Below are 21,132 nucleotides of genomic sequence, written 5' to 3' on the forward strand. Positions count from 1 at the left end.
ACTAGGAACTGACTCAGGATCCAGCATTAGCTCTACAGATCCTCAGGTACCAAAACAGCTCCAATACTCTTACTTACTTTTCTCTGTCATTCAGGTGGCTCAGCTACTCATCACCTGTGCTTTATCTGTAAGCATTTCAGATTCCTCTTTTCCTAGCAGCTCTTGCTAGTCGTCTTCTTTTTTTTTTTTTTCCTACATACTGCTTCTTCTCTGTGTCTTTGTTTCTGTTCTCTGCTACTGTGTCCCTTTTTGTGTGTCTTGCCTTCAAACTCAACAGAGAGTCTCTATCCAGTACAGAGCATGCATCATGAGTAGAATGAATATTCTAGGCCAATCCATAACTCACTGCCCAGTCTGTCTGTATAAGTTCTTTCTCTACATCAGAGAGTTGTGACTAGCCTAGGAAAGTAATTTGACAAAAGTATGGTCAAATAGATATAAAAAATAGTATCTGTGGACATGTCACACCCTCAGAGAGCTATTCCATTTACAGTATACTAGTCACAAGGGGATGTCCAGTGGTATTGCGAGAACAATTAAAATAAAGCAACTTCTTGAAATATTGCTAAGGTATACTTTCAATGGTAATAACTACTAAATTTTGAACACATTATTGTACACCAAGTGATATGCTAAGCCGTTTATTACATTATCTCAGTTAATTTCAATTTAATGGATGACAGAACTGAACTTCAGAAAGGTCAAGGTTCAGAGCTAGTAAAAGTCAAAGCTGAGACTGAATTCAGATCTATTTGGCTCCAAGACCTATACTCTAATTGTGATACTATACTTCTACAGTTTCTTTTTTTTTTTTTTTTTTTTTTTTTCGTGACCGGCGCTCAGCCAGGGAGTGCACGGGTCATTCTTATATAGGATCCGAACCCGCGGCGGGAGCGTCGCCGCGCTGCTAGCGCAGCACGCTACTGAGTGCGCCACGGGCTCAGCCCTACTACAGTTTCTAAAAGTGCAGCACAGCAATGGATTTTAGGGAAACCATCACAGCTAACAGTGGGTCATATTTAAAAAGTAATCAAATCAAGTAATTACATTGAAATCAAATAATCAAATGCAGTGTATTAGAAAAAAGACCAGTTTCAAGATAAGATTACAGGCATTATGACCAGTGAAGCATGTCTTGAGCAACCAGAACCCTAAAGCTTCTCATTTGGCTGTTTTCCTTAGCCATGGTGAGAATATTTCATTTAGTTTATATCAACTTATTTAAATCTAGTGAATATCTATTGGTGTCTATGTGCTAGGAATTGTGGGTTCCTTCTACAAAGAGAAGGATGAGAGGTAGGCCACACCTTTGAGAGCATAGAATGGAGAGACAGATGAATGGCTAAATCATGACCATACATACAAAGCAGAATGTATAAATGCTATATTAGAGACATTAACAAAGTAACAAAGCAGAATAAGGGGAGGTTAATTTGGCTTGAAGTGGGGATTAGGAAAGGCTTTGAATAAACTGGAATCCACTTGAATCTTATTCATAAGTAAGATTTTGATCTTCAAGAACAGGAAAAATTACAACCAAAGACAGATATGGGAAAATACAAGGATGTTAAGGAAATATAGAGTAGCCTTTTGTGTCTGCAGCAGAGTACACCTGAGTGGGCAGGTACTCAAGGGTGAAAATATGTTGGAAAAGTGGGTTGAGCCAGATTATTGAGAATCTTTCTTGTCAAAGAAGAGTCTGGACTTCTCTTTTTTGGAGGTATGTCAGGTACAAGCAACTTTATTCACTGAGAAGATCTTCCCTGGAGTTAGAGTATAAATCAGGAAATCACACAGGTGCTGCCCATAGTGACTCCACACTAAACTACAGAATCATTCGCATTCATGTACAGTTGCATGTGGTAAACCCACAAGTATTTTCAACCATGCTTCTGGCAACTGGGCCTCATGATCGCTGTCCAGAGTGTCCTCTTCAAATATTCAGATAGGAAGGACACTGATTACACACATCCATGCACACATTTACAGCCAGGAAAGGGGATGAAGAGAGGGGAAAGAGACAGAAAGAGGGAGAGGTCATGCTGTGAACACAGGAAAGATTTTTATGAATTTGTCTTTCATCTTGTGGAAGAAATGAGCACGACATATCATGTCTATATATAGATCTCTAAAAATGACTTCTAGTCAGGTAATCTTGCAAAATTAGGAAATGCATATATAACATAATGAATATTTAAATGCAATGGGAACTTCAGATATTCCTGAAACTAAAGTATTTCAGTGGCAACATCACAAGGGGACTGGCTCCAAAGGGATGAGAATTGTTACCATGGAAACTCCCAGTCTGACTCATTCATAGATAGCTCTTTAAACTTGTGACATGAGAGAAATTGCTTAAAGATTTTTAACACTGTACCAAAATATACATTGCTCCATGCAAATGAAAAAATACATCGGCACAGCCTTTTTTCCCTCCCTAAGGCTCTCTGTGTCATTTCTATGCAAGACATTTCTTGTCCTTCAGCCTCTCCTACCTTCAGGATGTGGTAATGGCCACAGATGAGGTTCGGAAGATTGGAGGAAACTCAAACTGCTCTTCGAAAATAAAATTCTGCATTGTGGTTGCAGATGTCACTTTAGTGGCCATATCACTTGCTGATCCTTGATTTCCACTCACATCTGAGCTGGGGATTCAATTTCCAGAATATTCCAGAGTTTATATATTTTTTTAAATAAATATGCAAAGTAAGTAATTTGGAAGGACAGGAAAACTCATAATACCAGAAAGTAAAGATAATAAAAGTCTTTCTCTCTCTCTCGAGCAATGCTAAGAAAAGTTTCTAGGCTTACATTTCCTTTGCTGCAGTGGAAAGAGAGAATAAGAGAAAATTGATAAAATTGGAAATGACATAAATGGAGAGAGGAACAGATTCTACAGGTCTGGTGAAAGCACAGACATTGCTCACTTAGGATTTGAAAAACCGTTAGGAAATACACAGGCCACTGTTTCTCATAATATAATATGAGAATTAACAGCATAATAATCTCCTTAGGAGCATCTACCAAAAAATGTAGATTTCCGACTGTGAGCCTCAGAATCACGTTCAGTGGTCCAAGTCGTCCTGGCGGTAATTATGCACATCAAGTACAGAGGTTGCTGATCTCGGTCAGTCAACTCATTTTACCAGACAAAAGATCTCACTTGCTGGGATTTTGACTTGTCAAAGATCTACCCACTTCTCTTGATCCTCAAGTTCCTTCTCAGCAAACCAAGTTTTCCACATTATTTTTCTTAAAGGTAATATTTTTAGAAAACTTTTTAAATGATGTAAAGCTTAGAATGCGACTAAATTAATACCTTATACATATCTGAAAAAGGAATGTGTTGGAGTGTGACTACACAATTTAATTGGAATTTAATAGGCTGGTTCATAAATTATTTAGGGCAATTTTTTTTCTGGGCCATTTTTGTTGCTGATGCCTACCTTTGAAACATAGACTTTCCCTAGAGGGTGGATAAGGCACACTAAAAATACATAAGATAATATAGTTTAAATGTGAGTCCTACTTGTTATTCACATCTTGCACTTTACCATTTATATATCTACTTCAAGTACATCAAATTAATATCCAGCCCCAATACATCTACTTTTCCCTGAATTATATTCTCTTCTAGTACTTACATTTTTTTCTTTTTCTCCCATATCTACAGCAACCAATTTAAGTCCATTTTACTTAATTTCAATATGTTTGTCTCTATGTTTCCCTTCATACTGCTTCCTACTTCTGCTTCCATTCAGGCTAATAGCATGTCTCTCCTCTACTACAATGTGTTTCACAACTGGGCTGTCTGTCTCTGGATTTGCCCCCACTCCAATCCAGTTATTGATTCATTCAACAAATAGCTGTTGGGCATCCACTAGACAGCAGGCAGTCCCTGTCCTCAGCACTGGGGACATAACAAGATAGATATGACCTTATGGAGCTCACAGTCTAGTAGAGGAAATAGGAGAGCACACAGCCAGCTTCCTTGGAGAGTGATACTGGCTATGATGAGAGGAAACTGGGAAGCATACAGGAGGTGCCAAACCCAGACTTTTGGGCTTCTGACCAGGAAGAAAATGGTATAGTTTGGCTTCAAATCTAAGGCCTGTATCAATAGGAGGTAGCCAGGCAAAGGGGCAAGAGAGGAGAAACTATTGTTCCAAGCCAAGAAGATTTTATAACAAGAGAAAACACGATGTGTTTAAGCAACTGAGAGAAGACCAAGGTGGCTGGATGACAGAGTTAAAGAGGAAACAAGGAAGAGGTGTGACTGGAGAGATAAGATAAAGGCAGAAGAAGGTATAGTTTGCCCTTAAGGAGTTTCTGTTTTGATCCTCCTGACACTGAGAAGCCATAGCAAATTTAACCTTAGGAGCAATATGATCATATTTAGAAATTTAAAAAAAAAAAAAAAAAAACTTTACCTGCCATACAGCAAATGGACTAGGGAGGTGCAAGCCTAGAAAAAGAAGACTAGTTAGAAGCTCATTGCAGTAAATCAGGTGAGAAACTAGATAGTAGCAACTGTAGACAGAATACAGAGATATTTTTATGAAATAGAAATGCCAGGTTTCATTGATTTGTTTAATGTAGAATGTGGGGAAGGGAAAAGAGTAAAGAAGGACTCAGTTTCTAGTTTGCTCACTAGCATGGATGATTGTACCATTCACTAAGAATAGGGGTGGAGATGGAGGGTGGGTGGGCATAATTCTGTTTGAGACCATGGATAACTCTTCCATTCACTATTCCATCAGCTTGGTGCTAGGGTCATAGAAGTAAAGCACAGCAGCCCCTTCCTTCAGTCAGTTTGTGCTCACCCTCTTCTCCTGGAGTGTTATCATGCACACACAATCTAAATTAAGAGATCCTTACCCTCTAGGCACTTATGATATTTGCCTTTCATCTTACTGTCTCTTAGAGATAATTTCTAGCAAGGGAAATATAGTTGCTACCGTAACTAATGATTAATGAGGCTTTTACTTGGAAGTGGTAAAATACTTTGGCAGGCTTCTGAATGTGAAAGCCATCCTACCAAAAGAAAATTATTCTACTCCCTGTACTCCTCGAGGATTATTATTGAACAAAAATGTTGGCTTTCCTTCAGCTAACATCTGAAGAGTCGTCCAGGGTAGTGATGAGCAATTGATTGTATTTAGCATTCCATGGGGATGTCAACGGCACACAGATAAGAGCATGGCAGCCTTGTTCATTACCATCACTGGCTTATGAAGGGGAATTCATGGATAAAACATCAGAGAGGACTGAAAAGTCTACACTAGCACTGAATGTTAATGATTAACTGGCATCCATAAAAAGCAAGGCAGAAATCAGCCTTAGGCAAGAGATAAAAGCCGTGTCCGAGGAGGAAAACCTTTTGTGCTTTTGGTTCATGCTTAAGTCGTTGCTTGTTATGTGATACAATGGGAAGAACCAGGACTTTGGAGTCAGACAGACCTGGGTTCAAATCACATCTCTGACATTGCTGAGCAGAGTCATGTTGAACATCCCTTAAATTGAGTCTCATCTATAAAAAGGCCATTTTAATGTCAACTTTACAGAGTAGTTGTAAAGTTTAAATAATATAACATATGAAAAGCACTTAGTTAAATGCTGATCATATAGCTAAGCATTAAGTAATAGGGAGCTCTCATTATTAACTATCGTGGGGGGGGGGGATAAAGTTGATAACTTAGCCAAAGAGAATGGAAATGTATATTAGGCACCACATTGTTCATAGCATGCTTTAAGCTACTTGATTTTCCTTATTTATTCAATTACGGTTTTTACAGTTTTTAGGATGATTACATACAGTGTTTTAATTAATGATTCCAAAAGTCTTATTGATTGTGTTCCTGCCCATCACACAAATAAAGAAACTGAGTTTCAGGCTAGTCAACAGATTTGTTCCAAGATCACAGGACTAATAAGTAAAGAGTCTTTAATTAGATTCTGTCTTCCAATTCCTAATGCCGCATCTCATTATTATAATGAATGTCTATTTTAGCCAAAGACTTAGTTGATAGTTCAGTTTGTTTTAGCATCTTGTCAGCATGAAAGTTTTACCTCTAGTTGGGTGGAATCTATATCCTTAAAGCACTTAGATATGTATGGTTGGTACAGTTCCAAGGACAGCTCTGAAGCTATATCAGAAGAAAACAAAGTTTATCAGAATCATTAACTTTAAAATTCACAAACTAATTTTTCTTCAGTCACAAAGAAATTCCTAGAGTTTTCTTTTTTTTATTACATGGTATAAAGTTGCCATGTTCTTTCTCTATAGTGATGTCTGCCAAGACACTTTTTAGCCAGTCCCAGTCAAAGACCAACAGAAGTTTGAACAGATGCTCAATGATTTTGAGCCACTGGAGATGGCTGAGTATGTAGTTCTTTAGTTCTGTAAACCTGACTTACTTGATACTTTTTATACATTTGGGCTTAGTTCAATGTTTAGAAAATGATGGTGCTTATTTTGTATTGCATCTTGGTGTGCATGACAACCTAAGCTGAGAAAGAATACAAGAATTCATAATAAATGTGTGTGTGGTTGTGTATAGAGAGAGAGAGAGAGAAAGAAAAGAAATTTATTGCAGCATTATTTTTAGTTGTTAAAAAAGCCTGAAACAACTTCAATGATCATTAATAGGATAATGACTAAATAATTTCCCCTATGTCCATATCATAATGTATTATGTAGCCATTAAATGTAATGAGCTATCTTTCCATCCATTAATTTGGAGGGATTTCTGTACTATGCCATTAAGAAAAAAAAAGACTTACAGAAGTCTATTAAATATAATTCTATTTTTTAAACAATGACAAAAGCCCCATCTATATGTATAATGTCCCTATAGAGTTTTATGATCATGAGCAAACATGTAAAAGGTTGCCCATAAAGTTAGTAATCAGTTAGTAAAAGAAAGTATAAGGGAGGAAGGTAGTGTTAAGCAGTAAACAAACAGACAAACAAATGAATAAATATAAGTGATTAAAAAGTAGTATATATTAAATATTCTTACCTTAAAAAAAAAAAAGTAAAAAGAGAGAAAAGACCACCAATATGTGGATGTTGATTGTCTCTGAATGGTAAATTTAAAAAAAATACAAAGTGATACACAGAAGAGAAAGGATAGGGTGACAGGGTGGACATTGTGAAGTTGTATTTAAGCATTATGATTCGGCTGTTTTGAGAATTTCCCAGGGGCTCCTCAGAGACCATTACCCACAGTCTCTTTAGAATGATAACTTGATGAATAATATTACAAAAATCCATCTTCCTTTTAGAAAGTCTGAAATTAAGGTTTCTCAAATGCCTACTGGATTTCTTCCTGGAAAAGTAGGTGAAATCTCTAAAAAAGAGATATTGGAACTGCTTGATTCTTGAAAGAGATATTACTGCATCCCATAACAATGCCTCCTTTTTCACCCTACTAATTTTAAAACCTCATTACCCTCCAACAAAACAATATCAGACCTAGAATCCTTGTTATAGACTGCTCCCTTTTCAGCTCTGTGCACATTAGAAGATCACAAATCTTAAGAGAAAACTGCCTTCCTGCGCTAGAAAATGATACTGAGTTTTTTCCTCTCTTCTATAGTGAGGGTTTTAATAGAATATTGATTTAATTCTGATTCTTTTCTGAGCCTTGCTCTCTTCATAACTGGCATGGCCTTCTTTGGTTGCCATGCATGTCACATACTGGTGACCATTCTGATCATATATTCATAGACTAATTCAGGGTGATCAGCCAAAATCACCACATTCTGGATATTCCATTAGATCTTCCATGCTTCTGGTTTTACCTGAGATGTCATTTAGATATTGGGGAAAACAGAAACACTAATTTTCTACAGACCTGTGCAACTAATGAACTTCTTAAAAAACCTAGTGCGTTATATGCAATTATGTGGTTTTAAATGTCAGTGAAGTTTATGAATCATTTTCTTAATGAATTAAGCATCAATTTAATATTTGATTGTTTTGAATATTGAGTAACTTGTAAATGAGGACCAAAATTTCACGGAATAAAGATTCATTTTTGAAGCTTTAGTATAAATAGTCTTATACTTCATACTGATGAGAGTTATCACTGGAACTATCAATGAAATTTTGTTTCATATAATTCAAAATACACCTACTAATATTTTGCATAAAGTCACTATACATTCATTCATAAGGAATAAGTTTGTTTTAAACTCCATATGCTTTTATCATCTCCCCAAAATTTATCAATTCCATATGTTAGCAGAAGTTATGGGCCCATTAACCTTGAGTTATTAGAGAATGGATATTATGGATTATTAACTATTTTAGTTATCTAAAAGTCCTCATTTGTGTTTTCAAAGGACGGCCAATTTTTCAGACAATTGGAGTGCAATAAGATATTTTAGCACTAACACAGGGCTGATATTGAGTGTCCCAAACACACAGCACTTTTAATTCACATTCAACCAACATATCTGATCATCTGCTATCCACTGTGCACAATGGTAAGACCCCCCAAACTAAACTTTTGCCCTTGGGGAGCCCAGAATCTGAATGAGACTGAGACATAATAACGAAACAATGTGATAAATGCTACTACAGTCAATGTAGGAAAAGAGTGTTGTGGGAGCTCAAAGGAGTGAGTGACTAATCCTGGAATCATATTTCCCAGGGGTTCTATCCTCATCTCACCTTATACTGTCTCCATGGTGAGTTAATCCATTCCCTCGGCTTCATCTATCACTCATGACTCACATAACTATGTTTCTTCCTGAGCCCTGTCTTCCTATATTCTGACCCATAACTAGTTACTTGGTGCCTTTATGTGCATGTGCCACTGACACCCACAACACAAACCCATTCAAAATAAACTAGTCATCTTCAGCCCCCAATCTTCAGCTCTTCTCATTGTAATCTATCTACCTACTTAGGTCAGAGACCTGGTGGTTGTCATTGATGCCCCTTCTCTCTAACCTCCCGTATTAAAAGGTCACCAAGTGCTGCTGCCTTCAATATCTCACCCATTTTTGCTCTCCTCCACTGCTCCTTCAGTGCTATATTAAGTCAATCCTGACTTATTTATTCCCTGAGTTAATGCAGTTTGTTAATCTGATATCCTCCTACTCAATACTTTTATCTCCTTTAGTAGGCCAAATGCCAATAAAGAAAAGTGGAACCACTCTGAGTCCTCTGGGTGTTTGAAGTGGGGGGAACTTCATGCAGTGAGCTGATTACACAAGTGATGGATGAACTGTGAAGCCTACAGACTATGGTCAGACAGCTTGGACATGAACAACACGGCCTCTTCCACTAGTCTATGAGCTTCTCAAGGCAGGAAACATGGATTATTCGACTTTTCCTCCTCAGCACCTGGCATAATACAATTATTGAAATAAAATAAACAACCACTAAGTGTTGACTGAATAAATTAGTCATTCTAATAACCTAACCTAAGAGCTTTTGACTCAGAAATTTCAGGAAAATTTTCCCTGCTTCAGGCCCAACATTTCCCTATATTTTACCATGGAAACAACTCTAATTATTTAAGCTTCTGATTGTTTAGTGTAGTGGATTGAATTATCTTCCCCCAAAACTCACTGAAGCTTAAATGGTGTCCCCCAAGTTTTATTTATTAGAAACTTGGCCCCCACTGTGAATGTTATGAGGGTGGAAAATCCTACTATGGTAATCAAAAGGTGGAGCCTTGAAGAGGTGATTGGATTGTAAAACCATGCAGTAGTGAGTGGATTAAAAATGGTGGTTTACTTTTTACTTTTATAACTTGATTTTTTTTTCTTTTATAATTTACAGACTTTAGATCATCTCCAAAGTAACGAATTCTCAAAGGAAAAGTCCCAAATTCTATGATATATTCAAAATTTTATCCAATGGATATTGAAATAGGTTGTTAATATTTCTACGTATTAAGTTGTATATTTGTATTTTTTCAACACAAAAAACAGTAACAGAGGAAGCATTAAAATAAAAACCGGCAACGTGAAATTCGAGGTCAAAGGTAATAAAGATGAAGAATTATTTTATTGTAAAAAAAAATAATAAATAAAAATGGTGGTTGGGGGAGCATACTTCTGAGGGCTATAGAAGAAGAGAAAAGAGAGTCTTTCTCTCTCTCTGATCTCTCTTCTCCACCATCTTGCAATGTGAAACCTCCGGGTCACTATCACCACCACCAGATGGACTTTGAACTTCCCAGGCTCAGAAACTGTAAGCAATAAATTTTGTTTTCTTTATAAATCACCCAGTTCTGTGTATTTTGTTATAAGCAACAGAAGCAGACTAATACATTCAGTTGCTAGAATATAAAATGTTTTAAACTGACATTGTGTGAAACATAACTTTTATCATATCCATTTCAAGAAATTTGATTCATTTGCTACAAAAGAATATTTTTTAAAATATTTTTAACAAAAATGAATCTTCATAGTTTCTAGAGTAGATACTAGATTACAAATGCTAAAACCCCTATATTAGTACAGACTCAGAGTTTCATATAATGTGTCTCTTGCAGTTCTTCATATTGGAATACAAGTGCATACTCCAGCTGGCATGTCAACGTCCTATGTGTCACATATATGTCCTATGCCACATGTGATTTCCTTAAGTGATTTTCATTTGGTAAAGGATGATAACTGTAAATGTTTCTATTCAGCCACTGGGTGGATTAATTCCAAAATTGTTCAGAACACAAGACTGACAAAAAATCCGACTGCACAGATGGATAAACCAAATGGGGCTATTTAGGATGAGACACAGGTAAAAGAAGATTATGTTCTCTGAGGGACTAGACTAGACTACAGTTGGTGATAAAAATAAATAATAAATAAAAATATGGGCTTAGGCAACAATAGTAATGAAAAGTATATGCATTTTAAAGGTATTGAAACAAAACATGGCTAAAAAACAAGTATGACAAACACATATTAATAATTAACTCTAAATTGTGTAAAGATAAAAGATTAGAAATTAACAGAAAACCTGGAGAATACAATGATGAATTTTTGCTGTAGAATATACGTAAGAGTGATATTGATACACAAAACATTCAGGAGGTTCCATTATTAATGGGTGTTTTGTGGTTCATTTCAATTATAATTTAAATTTCTTTATTTATCTGGCTGTTTTTTACTAAACCTTGTTTTATGAGATACAAATTACTTTGGGGGCTTTTTGGGTTTTTTTTCTATCTTTGTAATGGATGCAATTTTACCAGCATATATATACTGAGTCTCCAGGTGACTTTTCTTGATAATTTTCATTGTTTTTGATAGAGAATTAGTTTGGTAAGAAATAAATGTGTTCCTTTTCTCTCTATTCTCCTGGTTAATAAATGAAGCCAAAACCAATTAAGTCTCTTTTTTGTTAAGTCATTTAACATCTCTGGGTCTCAAATTACTCATAGCACCTCTCTTTTTTGAACTGAGGAAGATGGGCCAGTTGATTGTTTGTTTCCTCAGCCTTTAATATGTGTAATTACTGCTTATGAGATTCTCATGTATATGTTGATCAGCAACATTGTTATGGCTTTTTCTGATTGGAGGAATAAAAGATGGGACCAACTTAGCACAAGGAAAATGGGGTTTGGTGTAGTGGTACAAGAGAGATCATAAGGAGCTGAAGTATTGAACATGTCCAAACTTCGGAGAACTAGAAATAAGAAATAGAAAGTCTTCATGAACTTGGTCATTCATTCTCTAACAAAAAACTCTGTCTCTAATGGCTATGTTCGATATCTTTCTCCATTTTTCTTCTTTCTTTACAGGCTGGCTTCCTCTTTTCTCTCTTCTTCCATAACCTCATAATAGCAGTACAGCCCTGATTTTATGTCATGGCCTGGCACTTGGTCCCACAGCTTCTGTCTCAGATTCTTTGTTCAATACCAAATTCCTGGTGGAGGACTCTGATTGGTCCATCTCATCTTTCTGAGCCAGACACATGTTTATTGCCTGCCTATTGATCAGCTGCTCTTGAATCAGGTATCTACTCTCCATTCCCAAGGTGGGAGAAGAGCAGGGTCATGTGATACAAAACACAGCCATGCCCAACCAGCAGGGGCTGCAGGCAGGGAAGATTCCATCATAGTAGGGACTTAGAAGTGGTAGGCAATGGTGCACAGCTCTACTACAATCAGCCCTTTGAAGAAAGCAGCCCGAGCTCTGGAAAGAGCAGATCTCAGAGCTCAACTAAACTGGCATGAATATTTTACAGGGAACGGGGGATTCATGCTTGAGGCCTCTTATAATGTATATTAAAATCAATAGAACAGAGTTACAATCAAGATGGCAGAATAGGTGGTCCCCAGCATCACTCTCTCCCACAAATCAACCAATTTACAACTATAAAAATGTAACATCAGCCAAGGTGGGGCCACTGGAGCTCAGGGGAAGAGGAGAAGAGACCAATGGAGTTCATGAAGGTGGAAGAAACCACGAAGAGAGAAAGGAAAAACTGCTCTAAGCGTTTTGGGCCACAGCTGCTATAATGCTGGAGCTGCTGAGAACATGGAGAAGGAGCCAGCAGAAGCTGCAGCTGTGCCCTTCAGATGGAGTTACTTGGAGGCGGCAGGGGAGAAGAGTACCTTGGTGGCCCGCACAGGATCCAGGAGCCAGAATAACTGAAAAAAGAGAGCTACTCACAAGCCAGTATGTCATTGCAAGGGACCAGCACAGGGCCATTCCCATGGGAAGTGTTTGGATCACAGGCAGTTGGGGAGACAGACCCACTGGGAGAACACTGAGACACAGCAAAGGCAGCTGATCCACTCCCTAACCAGTGCAGGACCACTAACAAGAGACTGACTGGGAATGCAGAATTGCATGCGGTGCAGTTTGATGAAAAAACTCAGGCCCACACAATGCAGATCCACTGGGGCTCTGGAGAGCCAGAAGTACCTATAAGGTCAACCATTAAAACCTGAGCTGCACAAAAAACCTTCCCTAGGGAAAGAGCAGAAAAGCAGCAATTTAGCTCAACCACACAGCTCAAGTACTAGTTCCCACAGGAAGTTCCCCTGTTTTAGAAGTAAGCAAAGGACAAAAACTTAGTTCCGGCCCAGGCATACCACCAGCACCTTGGAGCCTGCCTGGGAACCAGAGGCTTGGAGCCAGAGACCAGACCCCACTTTCACATCCAGGCACACCATGCCAGCACCTCAGGGCCTGCCCAGGGACCCGGGGCATGAAGAAGGGGACTGGACTCCCCTTCCACAACCACACACATCGCACCAGTGCCTCAGGGCCACCTGGGGACCAGAGGCATGGAGAATGGGACCAGACACACCCCACAACCAGGCACACCGCTAGTGCCAAAGAGCATGCCAAAAACATCACCTTCATGTGGGTGGACCACCACAGCCACCATAATAACCATGGTTGCTGCAAAAGCAGCTAGATACCACAATCACCATGCAGGTCATCTGCCAACCCCTGGAGTGCATTGACACAAGAAGAGTCACCAGCAGAGATAAAGAAAAGAAAAGAATGTCTCTCTCCACAAAGCCAATTTCAGAGCAACAGAAGACGTATCTGCTCTTTGATAATATTATGGGACCTGATCACACCTCTCAGCATTGGGCAGATCATCTAGGCAACATTATTCTTGCAGAAGGAGAGAAGAAATCTAGGATAATTAGAGGGGGAAGATTGGACAAGGGGCATAAAGAATAATTATGATTTGTAACAATATATATACTAGTAATATTGATTTGATCAACATATCTCAATATTGAACCCCCAAAATATGTATAATCAATTTTGATTCAATTAATAAAAATAAATAAAATAAATAAATAAATAAAATAAAATCAATGGAAGATAAAATATAATCTGAGCAAGAGCCATAGTTCTTTCCCCCAAAAAAGAAATAGAGTTTTTTTGGTAATAGTTTGAAAAGGAGGGGTTGCTTATATAATCCTTTTGAGTGGATGCAATGTTACTAGATGTTAAAGCAATATATTGTGTCTTCACTAATGTAATGTGAGACATGTGCTACTCATGGAAGCATGTAATAGGGACTCATTTTGCCAATCCACTGTGAAGTCTTCTTAGAGCTTATTCTTGTAAAACACAACACATCACTGTTTTTCCCTATTCCAATGCTAGGTGAGGAATGAATTTTCATCAAATGATTTTTTATGGCAAAATAGTAAACTGCAAATCATATTGTGTCAGTATTCTCTAACACAAAGTTTTGAGAGATGTGTTAAAACTCAAGGTAAACATGCTAATATACATATTTTAAATGACAGATAATGGTAAAAGATTTTGAAATCTTTCACTGATACTAAAAATGATATTTTCATGTAAGGCAGGATTTCTCAACCTTGGCATTAATGACATTTTGAGCCAGATCATTCTTTGTTGTGGGGGGCTGTGCTGTGCATTTTGCAGGATGTTGAGGAGCAACTCTGGACTCTACCCACAAATGCTAGTATCACACGACTACTACGCTCAATTGTGACAACAAAACTGTCTTCAGATATTGCTCAATGTACCCTGGGGACATATCACCCTGAGTCTAAAACTACAGACCTAAAAAGAATGTGATCTTTACTCCACAAAAGAATGAACTTTACTTAATATAATTATTTTATTGTACTTTTAGTCATTTTTAGATTTAAGAAGCATATTCTTTTGGAATTTCACTGTGCACTACTGATTTGGTGTCATCTATCTCGCCTTTCCTCAGTGAATCAAATTCTCTCATGCCTGAATTAGCCTGACCAATTTCATTAGCAATCTCACACCCATTAATCCCATTAATTTACTTCAGTGTCAAAGAATTCCCTGTGGCCCTTAGTTTCTAAATATGTCATACTTCCTCTCATGGAGTTGCTTATGCACTTGAGAAAGCTGGCTGAACACTTGTAAATATACCTGAAAGAAAAATGATTTTAATGCTTTTGACCAAAGAGAATTTCTTTCTGAAAAATTTGCTACCCTCTCTGGAGTGCTTGCACTTTGGACTAATGAAGAATTAATACAAAACTTATTGTATGGTAGAAAAAAATAGAGAAACTTTTAGCCTTTCTTCTCCACCTAAAAATAGCATACACCAAAATGAAGTCACAGGATTATTGCGTTCAGATGTCACTGTTAACATTTATATTAAGGTGCTAATACAAGGACTAATTTATTTAAAATGCATTAAATCATTTCTCTGACATGTAAATCATGAATTCTCTCATAGAGAATTTGCATATCTCACAAGGTTGCTGTGAGAATAAAATCTGGTAATAGATACAAGAGGGCTATGAAAATCACAGAGCACAGAGCACTTTACAGGAGAAAGGGATTACTGTCGTATGTGGTATAATGTAGACAGCAGAAAATTGAGATATTTCTGTATTTTAGGTCTTTTCATAATTTTCATCCTTGTCACCACAATTATCACTGTCTTCAAAAAGGTTTTATTAAGGTTATCAATTTCATATGTCCATATTCTCATTTATCATAGAATCAGGTCCCAGAATAGGCTACTAACCCTAGAAATGCACTAAAGAACAGATTTGTGGGGCACTTGTCCCACATTATCCACTTCGAGATATATCATACTAGCATATATAGATTTTTACTGGGTTACTTCTTATTGCCAATTGGGCAAATTTTTGCTTTCATTTAGAACTATAATGTGATTTTTATTCAACATTTATTGAAAACAGAATGAGTTGTGTATAGTAAAGATCTCACCACATGCACATAGTCTCCAGGGAAGGAAGGGGAAAAGTCTACACACCACACACACACACACACACACACACACACAAATCTACACAGAGATTACTCATGTTTACATCATTTTCTTCTTTCCACTCTATTGTTTACTTACCACAAACTCACATTCTAATTACAACATTTATTATTGTAGTATTATTTTGCTATTATTTTTAATTGACAAATAAAAATTCTATATATTTATCATGTACATGATGTTTGAAACATGTATATAGTGTGGAATGGCTAAATTGAGCTAATTAATCATATAATTAATTATATAATTATATAATTTTGTAGTGAGAAAATTTAATATCAACTCTCAGCAACTTTCAAGATATCCCTTTATACTTTATGATAATACGTTTTCTACATCACACATTAACATTTTATTTATTGAGTAGAATTGTGAAGTAAGGATTTTGCCATAGGGTCTCATTGTGAGGAAATCCTCCGTTGCACTCCTGAGAATCTGGGTGCTAATGAGGATACAGTCTGAATAGTGCAACATGTACCCCACTGTTGATCACCATGGCAAAGTTTACAGCAACAAGCCTTTGGCTAGTTATTAATTTTCTTACACTGGCTGAATTATAAACAAGAACCCAACACCAAGACTGAGAATTGATCACAGGCAAGTTGCTTATTTTCTTGGCTAACAGAGTCCATCCACCTACAAATTCTTTCATAAACATCTCATTAAAAATAGAAATGCTTAAGAAAATGAATATGTACACTCCCAAGTATTTGGAAGTATGATATTAATCTTTACGTAGCAATTAACTATTTTGAAGGTAATATATTTTATTTGTGTAACTGTTAGAGTTTCTAAAATAACTTAATCTTAATTTTCTCAGTTGATGCTCACAATAAGCCAATAAAATGCTATTTTATTAATTTTAGAAATGAGTCATCTGAAGTACAACAGGTTATGTTTGTTGCCCATGGTCACATAGGTCTATGTGGAAAAGAGCTTGGAATCAGGAGTTTTGGAATCTAAGACCCAGAATCTGTTCAATTCATTTTCCTCCAAAAAGAACTTGAGGAGGATGCAAGTGAAAATGGTAGCAATTGAGGAGAATTGTGTATAACCCTGAGGGTGCCTCTTTTTTTTTTTTTTTAAATGGGAGGGCAAGGGGAAAGGAGGTTTTAAGCCTTCAAAATCAATATTATGTGATTAGTAGTGAAGAGTAACTCTATGTGCCACTGAACAAGAAAGAATGGCTTTAAATTATTGCATGATGGTTTCTGAGTATACAGTATAAATGTTCTTGAATATAATGATTAAAGGACACTGGAATTCATTATCCAGAATGAGTATTGTCTTACCTTTTAAGATTTTTCAGAAATGCAGAAATATTGATTTCAAGGACTAAATGAAGTGCAGTTTGCCCAGATGCAAGGCAAAATCTGTGTCAGTCAGGTCAACTGGTATATATAACAGTGACAGTACATGCAGAAGTTGTGCAATGTCTTCTTAATAATTGCTAAGGCATTCACAATGCCACTATTGACATATAAATGTCCTTTAAAAGAAAAAGTGAACCTTCCACTTTCATTATGTTGGGATCCATATCTTAAAGACTTTATGATTTTACTGCTGACAATTTATTTTCTTTTAATGGGTAATGATACTTTGTATTAACAGTGTTCCTTAAAAACAGACCACTAAAGCACCATCCCTCCCCTGTAGCTTGATCTATTTATTGAGCTCAAATCTTCCTCTATCACTGCCAGGGTAAACCTGTGCAGAAAGAAAAGTGCAGGGGGATGTCCTCAGTGTAACTTTCTGCGGAAAGTGAGGAAACAAACTGTCAAGTACAAATCCAACTCTGAACTCAAACCAATTCCTGAAACAAAGCAGGAAGTAGGTAAGAGAGAAAATTGTTGAGCCGTTCCACCTCTCGTGTCAGTCTTCAGGCCACATAAACATCTCTGTCTACATGTGCTTTTTAACTACTTTTCAGGACCCACAGACAAGCTGCAATTTGCTTGAAAGATCCAGGTAATGGCAATCCCTTATGAGTCAAACAGAGCAGTATTAATTCAAAAAGCATTTGCGGGTTGAAAACACCTTCACCTTTTAACTGCATCCATTTTTAGCTGTTATTTATCAACCATTCTTCTCCAAAATAGAACTGTAAATATAATACCCAGGGTGAATATTTTGTGAACACAAATCTCTTTGTATAATTACCCTTTATGTCCTTCCTCATGATATCATTATCTTAATTTCAAGCCTTAACATTTAATTACATGCATTTGCTCTATATCAGTGAAAGTGCTTGTGCATACATCCTAGTATTGCTCTAGTAATAACGTATCGGTTGTCCTGTATTTAGAGGTGCACATTTGAATATATTCACATGTAATCTCTTAGGAGACATCTGGATGGTGGGTTTCTGGGCATCCACAATACTATATGCTACTAGGTTCTTAACAAAAGCCCTCAGATGATGATGATAGTAAAATTCATTCTTGAATTCCTTTATTTCACAGGATTATACGCTCACCATGTATTTCCAGCAATCTTGGAAAGACAAAAGGCTTTCTTATTCTGGAATCCCACTAAACCTCACCCTTGACAACAGGGTAGCTGACCAGCTCTGGGTACCAGACACCTACTTTCTGAATGACAAGAAATCATTTGTGCATGGAGTCACAGTGAAAAATCGAATGATCCGACTGCATCCTGATGGAACTGTTCTCTATGGACTCCGGTAAATGACTTTACCTTGCATATTTTACTGTTGTTTTATTCTTTACTTTTGGAAGTGGGCAGAAGAGAGAGAAGCTAGTAGGAGAACATATAGATGTTCTCATATATATGATAAACATATTAAAGACCAGAAAATCTCTTTTGGAACCATTTGAGCTCAAGGTAGGCAACTTGATCCATAAAATGTAAGTGAATTTTTTGCCCTGACCTTCAAAGAATAAACATAATAATTAGAAAATGTGTCTTTGCCAGACAGATTTTATATCTAGCTTGTTTAAGAAGTTACATCTTTTTTTAATTAATTGCTTGGTTATCTCAGAACCACCCAGATTAAACTGAAATGTGTTCTAGGTATTAAGTATAGCTAATTCATTATGAAAGAAAATTGGGAAACAATTTTTTAAAGTAATAGAAAATGTTTTGTGATGACTTTGAGAAGATCCATAGTATTTTTATTTCTTGAAATGTTTCTGTTTTAGCTTTTACATTTAGGTTTATGATGTATGTTGAATTAATTTTTGTGTTTCATAAGTTAAGGGTTGAAGTTTAATTTTTTCCATGGGGCTATCCGGATATTCCAATTTTCCTTTTCTCATTGGCTTGTATTGGTGCCTTTGGCTGCATAAGTGGGGGTCTACTTCTAGACTCTGTTCCATTGTTCTGTTTGACCATCCTTAGACAGTGTAACCTTATTTTAATTTCTGTAGCTACATGATAAGTCATGAAATCCAGAAGAGTAAGTTCTCCAACTTTGTACTTATCTTTCAAGATTGCTTTGGATATCCTAGGTCCTTTGCATCTCCCTGTAACTTTTAGAATCAACTTATCAATTTCTACTAACAAAAAGACTGCTGGGATTATAATAGAGATGCATTAAGTCTATAGATCAGCTTGGAGAGAATTGACATCTTAAAATTTCAAGTCTTCTAATCCATGAACATGATATATCTTCATTTGTTTAGGTTATCTTTCATTTATATCAGCAGTGTTTTTTACCATAGTGTTTTCTTCTCTGTTTATTTTGTTTTGTTTGTTTAAGAACAAAGTATAAGGGAGTTATCATACAATTATGGAAGTCTATTATTAGCTCTCATGTAGTTAAGGGCTTATTAAAACTTGTAAGCTACATTTCAAAATCAGCTTCCAGTTTTATCAAAGAAATATCTGAACTGTGTCCTGTTCCTATAGGATGTGTAGAGTGGTGGTTCTTTAATCTTTGGTGTACCTTTTGTCAAATCTTTGAGACTCAAGTAAAGCTAATATCTACAAATTCATATAGGTTCCGAGATTTCCTACAATTTCAGAGTGTTCATAAGCCCCCTAAAATTCTTCTATGTACCATAAACACCAAGATAAGACTCTGGTTACAAGTCAAAATCCAACAATTAATGTCTGTAAGTTCACCAATATCCAAAAGCAATATGTAAGTGAAAAAATAAATCCATGATAAAACTTCTAATCTTAAGATAGTGCTTGGTTATTTCTTTGATAGCTTTGGTCTTCATTTGCATAGTAAAAATGACATCAGTTGATCTTGACAAAATTATCTTTGGAATTTTTTTACTCTTTCAGGACTCTAAGAGTTTTCAACTCCAGTTAAAAATCTCTGAGCTAAAAGTCTCTCAGAAAAATGGTGAAATAAACTAACAGTTCCCTTGAGCCTATTAATAATTACTACAGACAAAATCTACTAATCTGAAATTGGCAGATGATCATTAGTAGTGGTCATACACTAGAAATCAATTACAGTTTTTCTGTTACCTATAATTTTTCTGTTATATCCAATGTGTTAAGGGAGGAATTACCCTTTGAAGTATTCTGGGGGAATAATTTCATGACTGAACTTAATAGATTAACAAACCATACATGTTTAAGTGTACTAATTAGTCAATAATGTATAAAAAGTTGTTTGTTGAAAAAAAAAGCCAGCTAGATTTTTTTAAGAAATTATTTTTTTTTTACTTTTTCGCAAGTAAAATTCTCAGTTTAGAGATTCTCATTTCAGGCATTTCACAACTTAATTGTCTGTTGCTACTAATGGAAATGATACAAAGGAAGAAAAATATTTGAGAACCATGAAGTTGAACACAGCTCATTTTACAACTTGGGAAACTGAGGCACAAAAGGAGAAGGGCCTTATCTAAGGACATAATAAATTAATGTCAGAATTGGGACTAAAATCCAGGTATCCTGATCCCCATACTTGTGAGTTTCTCACTCTGCTGCCTTTCAAATGCACTTAGCAGTCAACACCTCCTTCCGAGTTGTATGACATTGCTTTCTCCTCTTCAGAGCCAACCCAGGCCTTTGTAGCTTGTAGCCTGCAAATAGGCAATGAGCTTCCAAAGAGAAACACAAACCATTGATTTATTACTATGGCTCTGATCTCTTTATGGCACGGGCTTTCTTCATAAGAGCTTCACACCACCTCTGATGTCTTCACTTCATCCTCCCCTGTCTTCCCCACTACCTCTTCCCTCACGGGTTTGGTTTTCCTTTTCCTAGAGGCTATAAATTTCCTGGAAAGACCGTAAGGTTTAGTGGAGGAAGTATGACATCTGGAGTCAGAGAACCGAGTCTGGGTTTGAACTCTACAATGCTCTGACTGTTAGACCTAGAACAAGTTATGTGAATTTGCTGAGCCTTAGTTTTATCATCTGCAGTAAGGGACTAATACTCCTTAACTCATAATTGGG

The 21,132-nt window shown here is 36.6% G+C and overlaps 1 protein-coding gene across 2 annotated transcripts in view; it reads left to right on the top strand.

Annotated features, from left to right (window-relative positions):
- Positions 1 to 21,132, top strand: part of GABRB1 (gamma-aminobutyric acid type A receptor subunit beta1) — a 392,313-nt gene that overhangs the window by 119,185 nt on the left and 251,996 nt on the right. For both annotated transcript variants that reach the window (XM_063108426.1, XM_063108427.1), the window contains exon 4: positions 18,217 to 18,437. In XM_063108426.1, the coding sequence (XP_062964496.1) occupies positions 18,217 to 18,437 (221 nt within the window). The remainder of the gene's footprint in view (positions 1 to 18,216; positions 18,438 to 21,132) is intronic.

This window comes from Cynocephalus volans, chromosome 9 (assembly GCF_027409185.1).
Source record: "Cynocephalus volans isolate mCynVol1 chromosome 9, mCynVol1.pri, whole genome shotgun sequence".
NCBI lineage: Eukaryota > Metazoa > Chordata > Mammalia > Dermoptera > Cynocephalidae > Cynocephalus > Cynocephalus volans.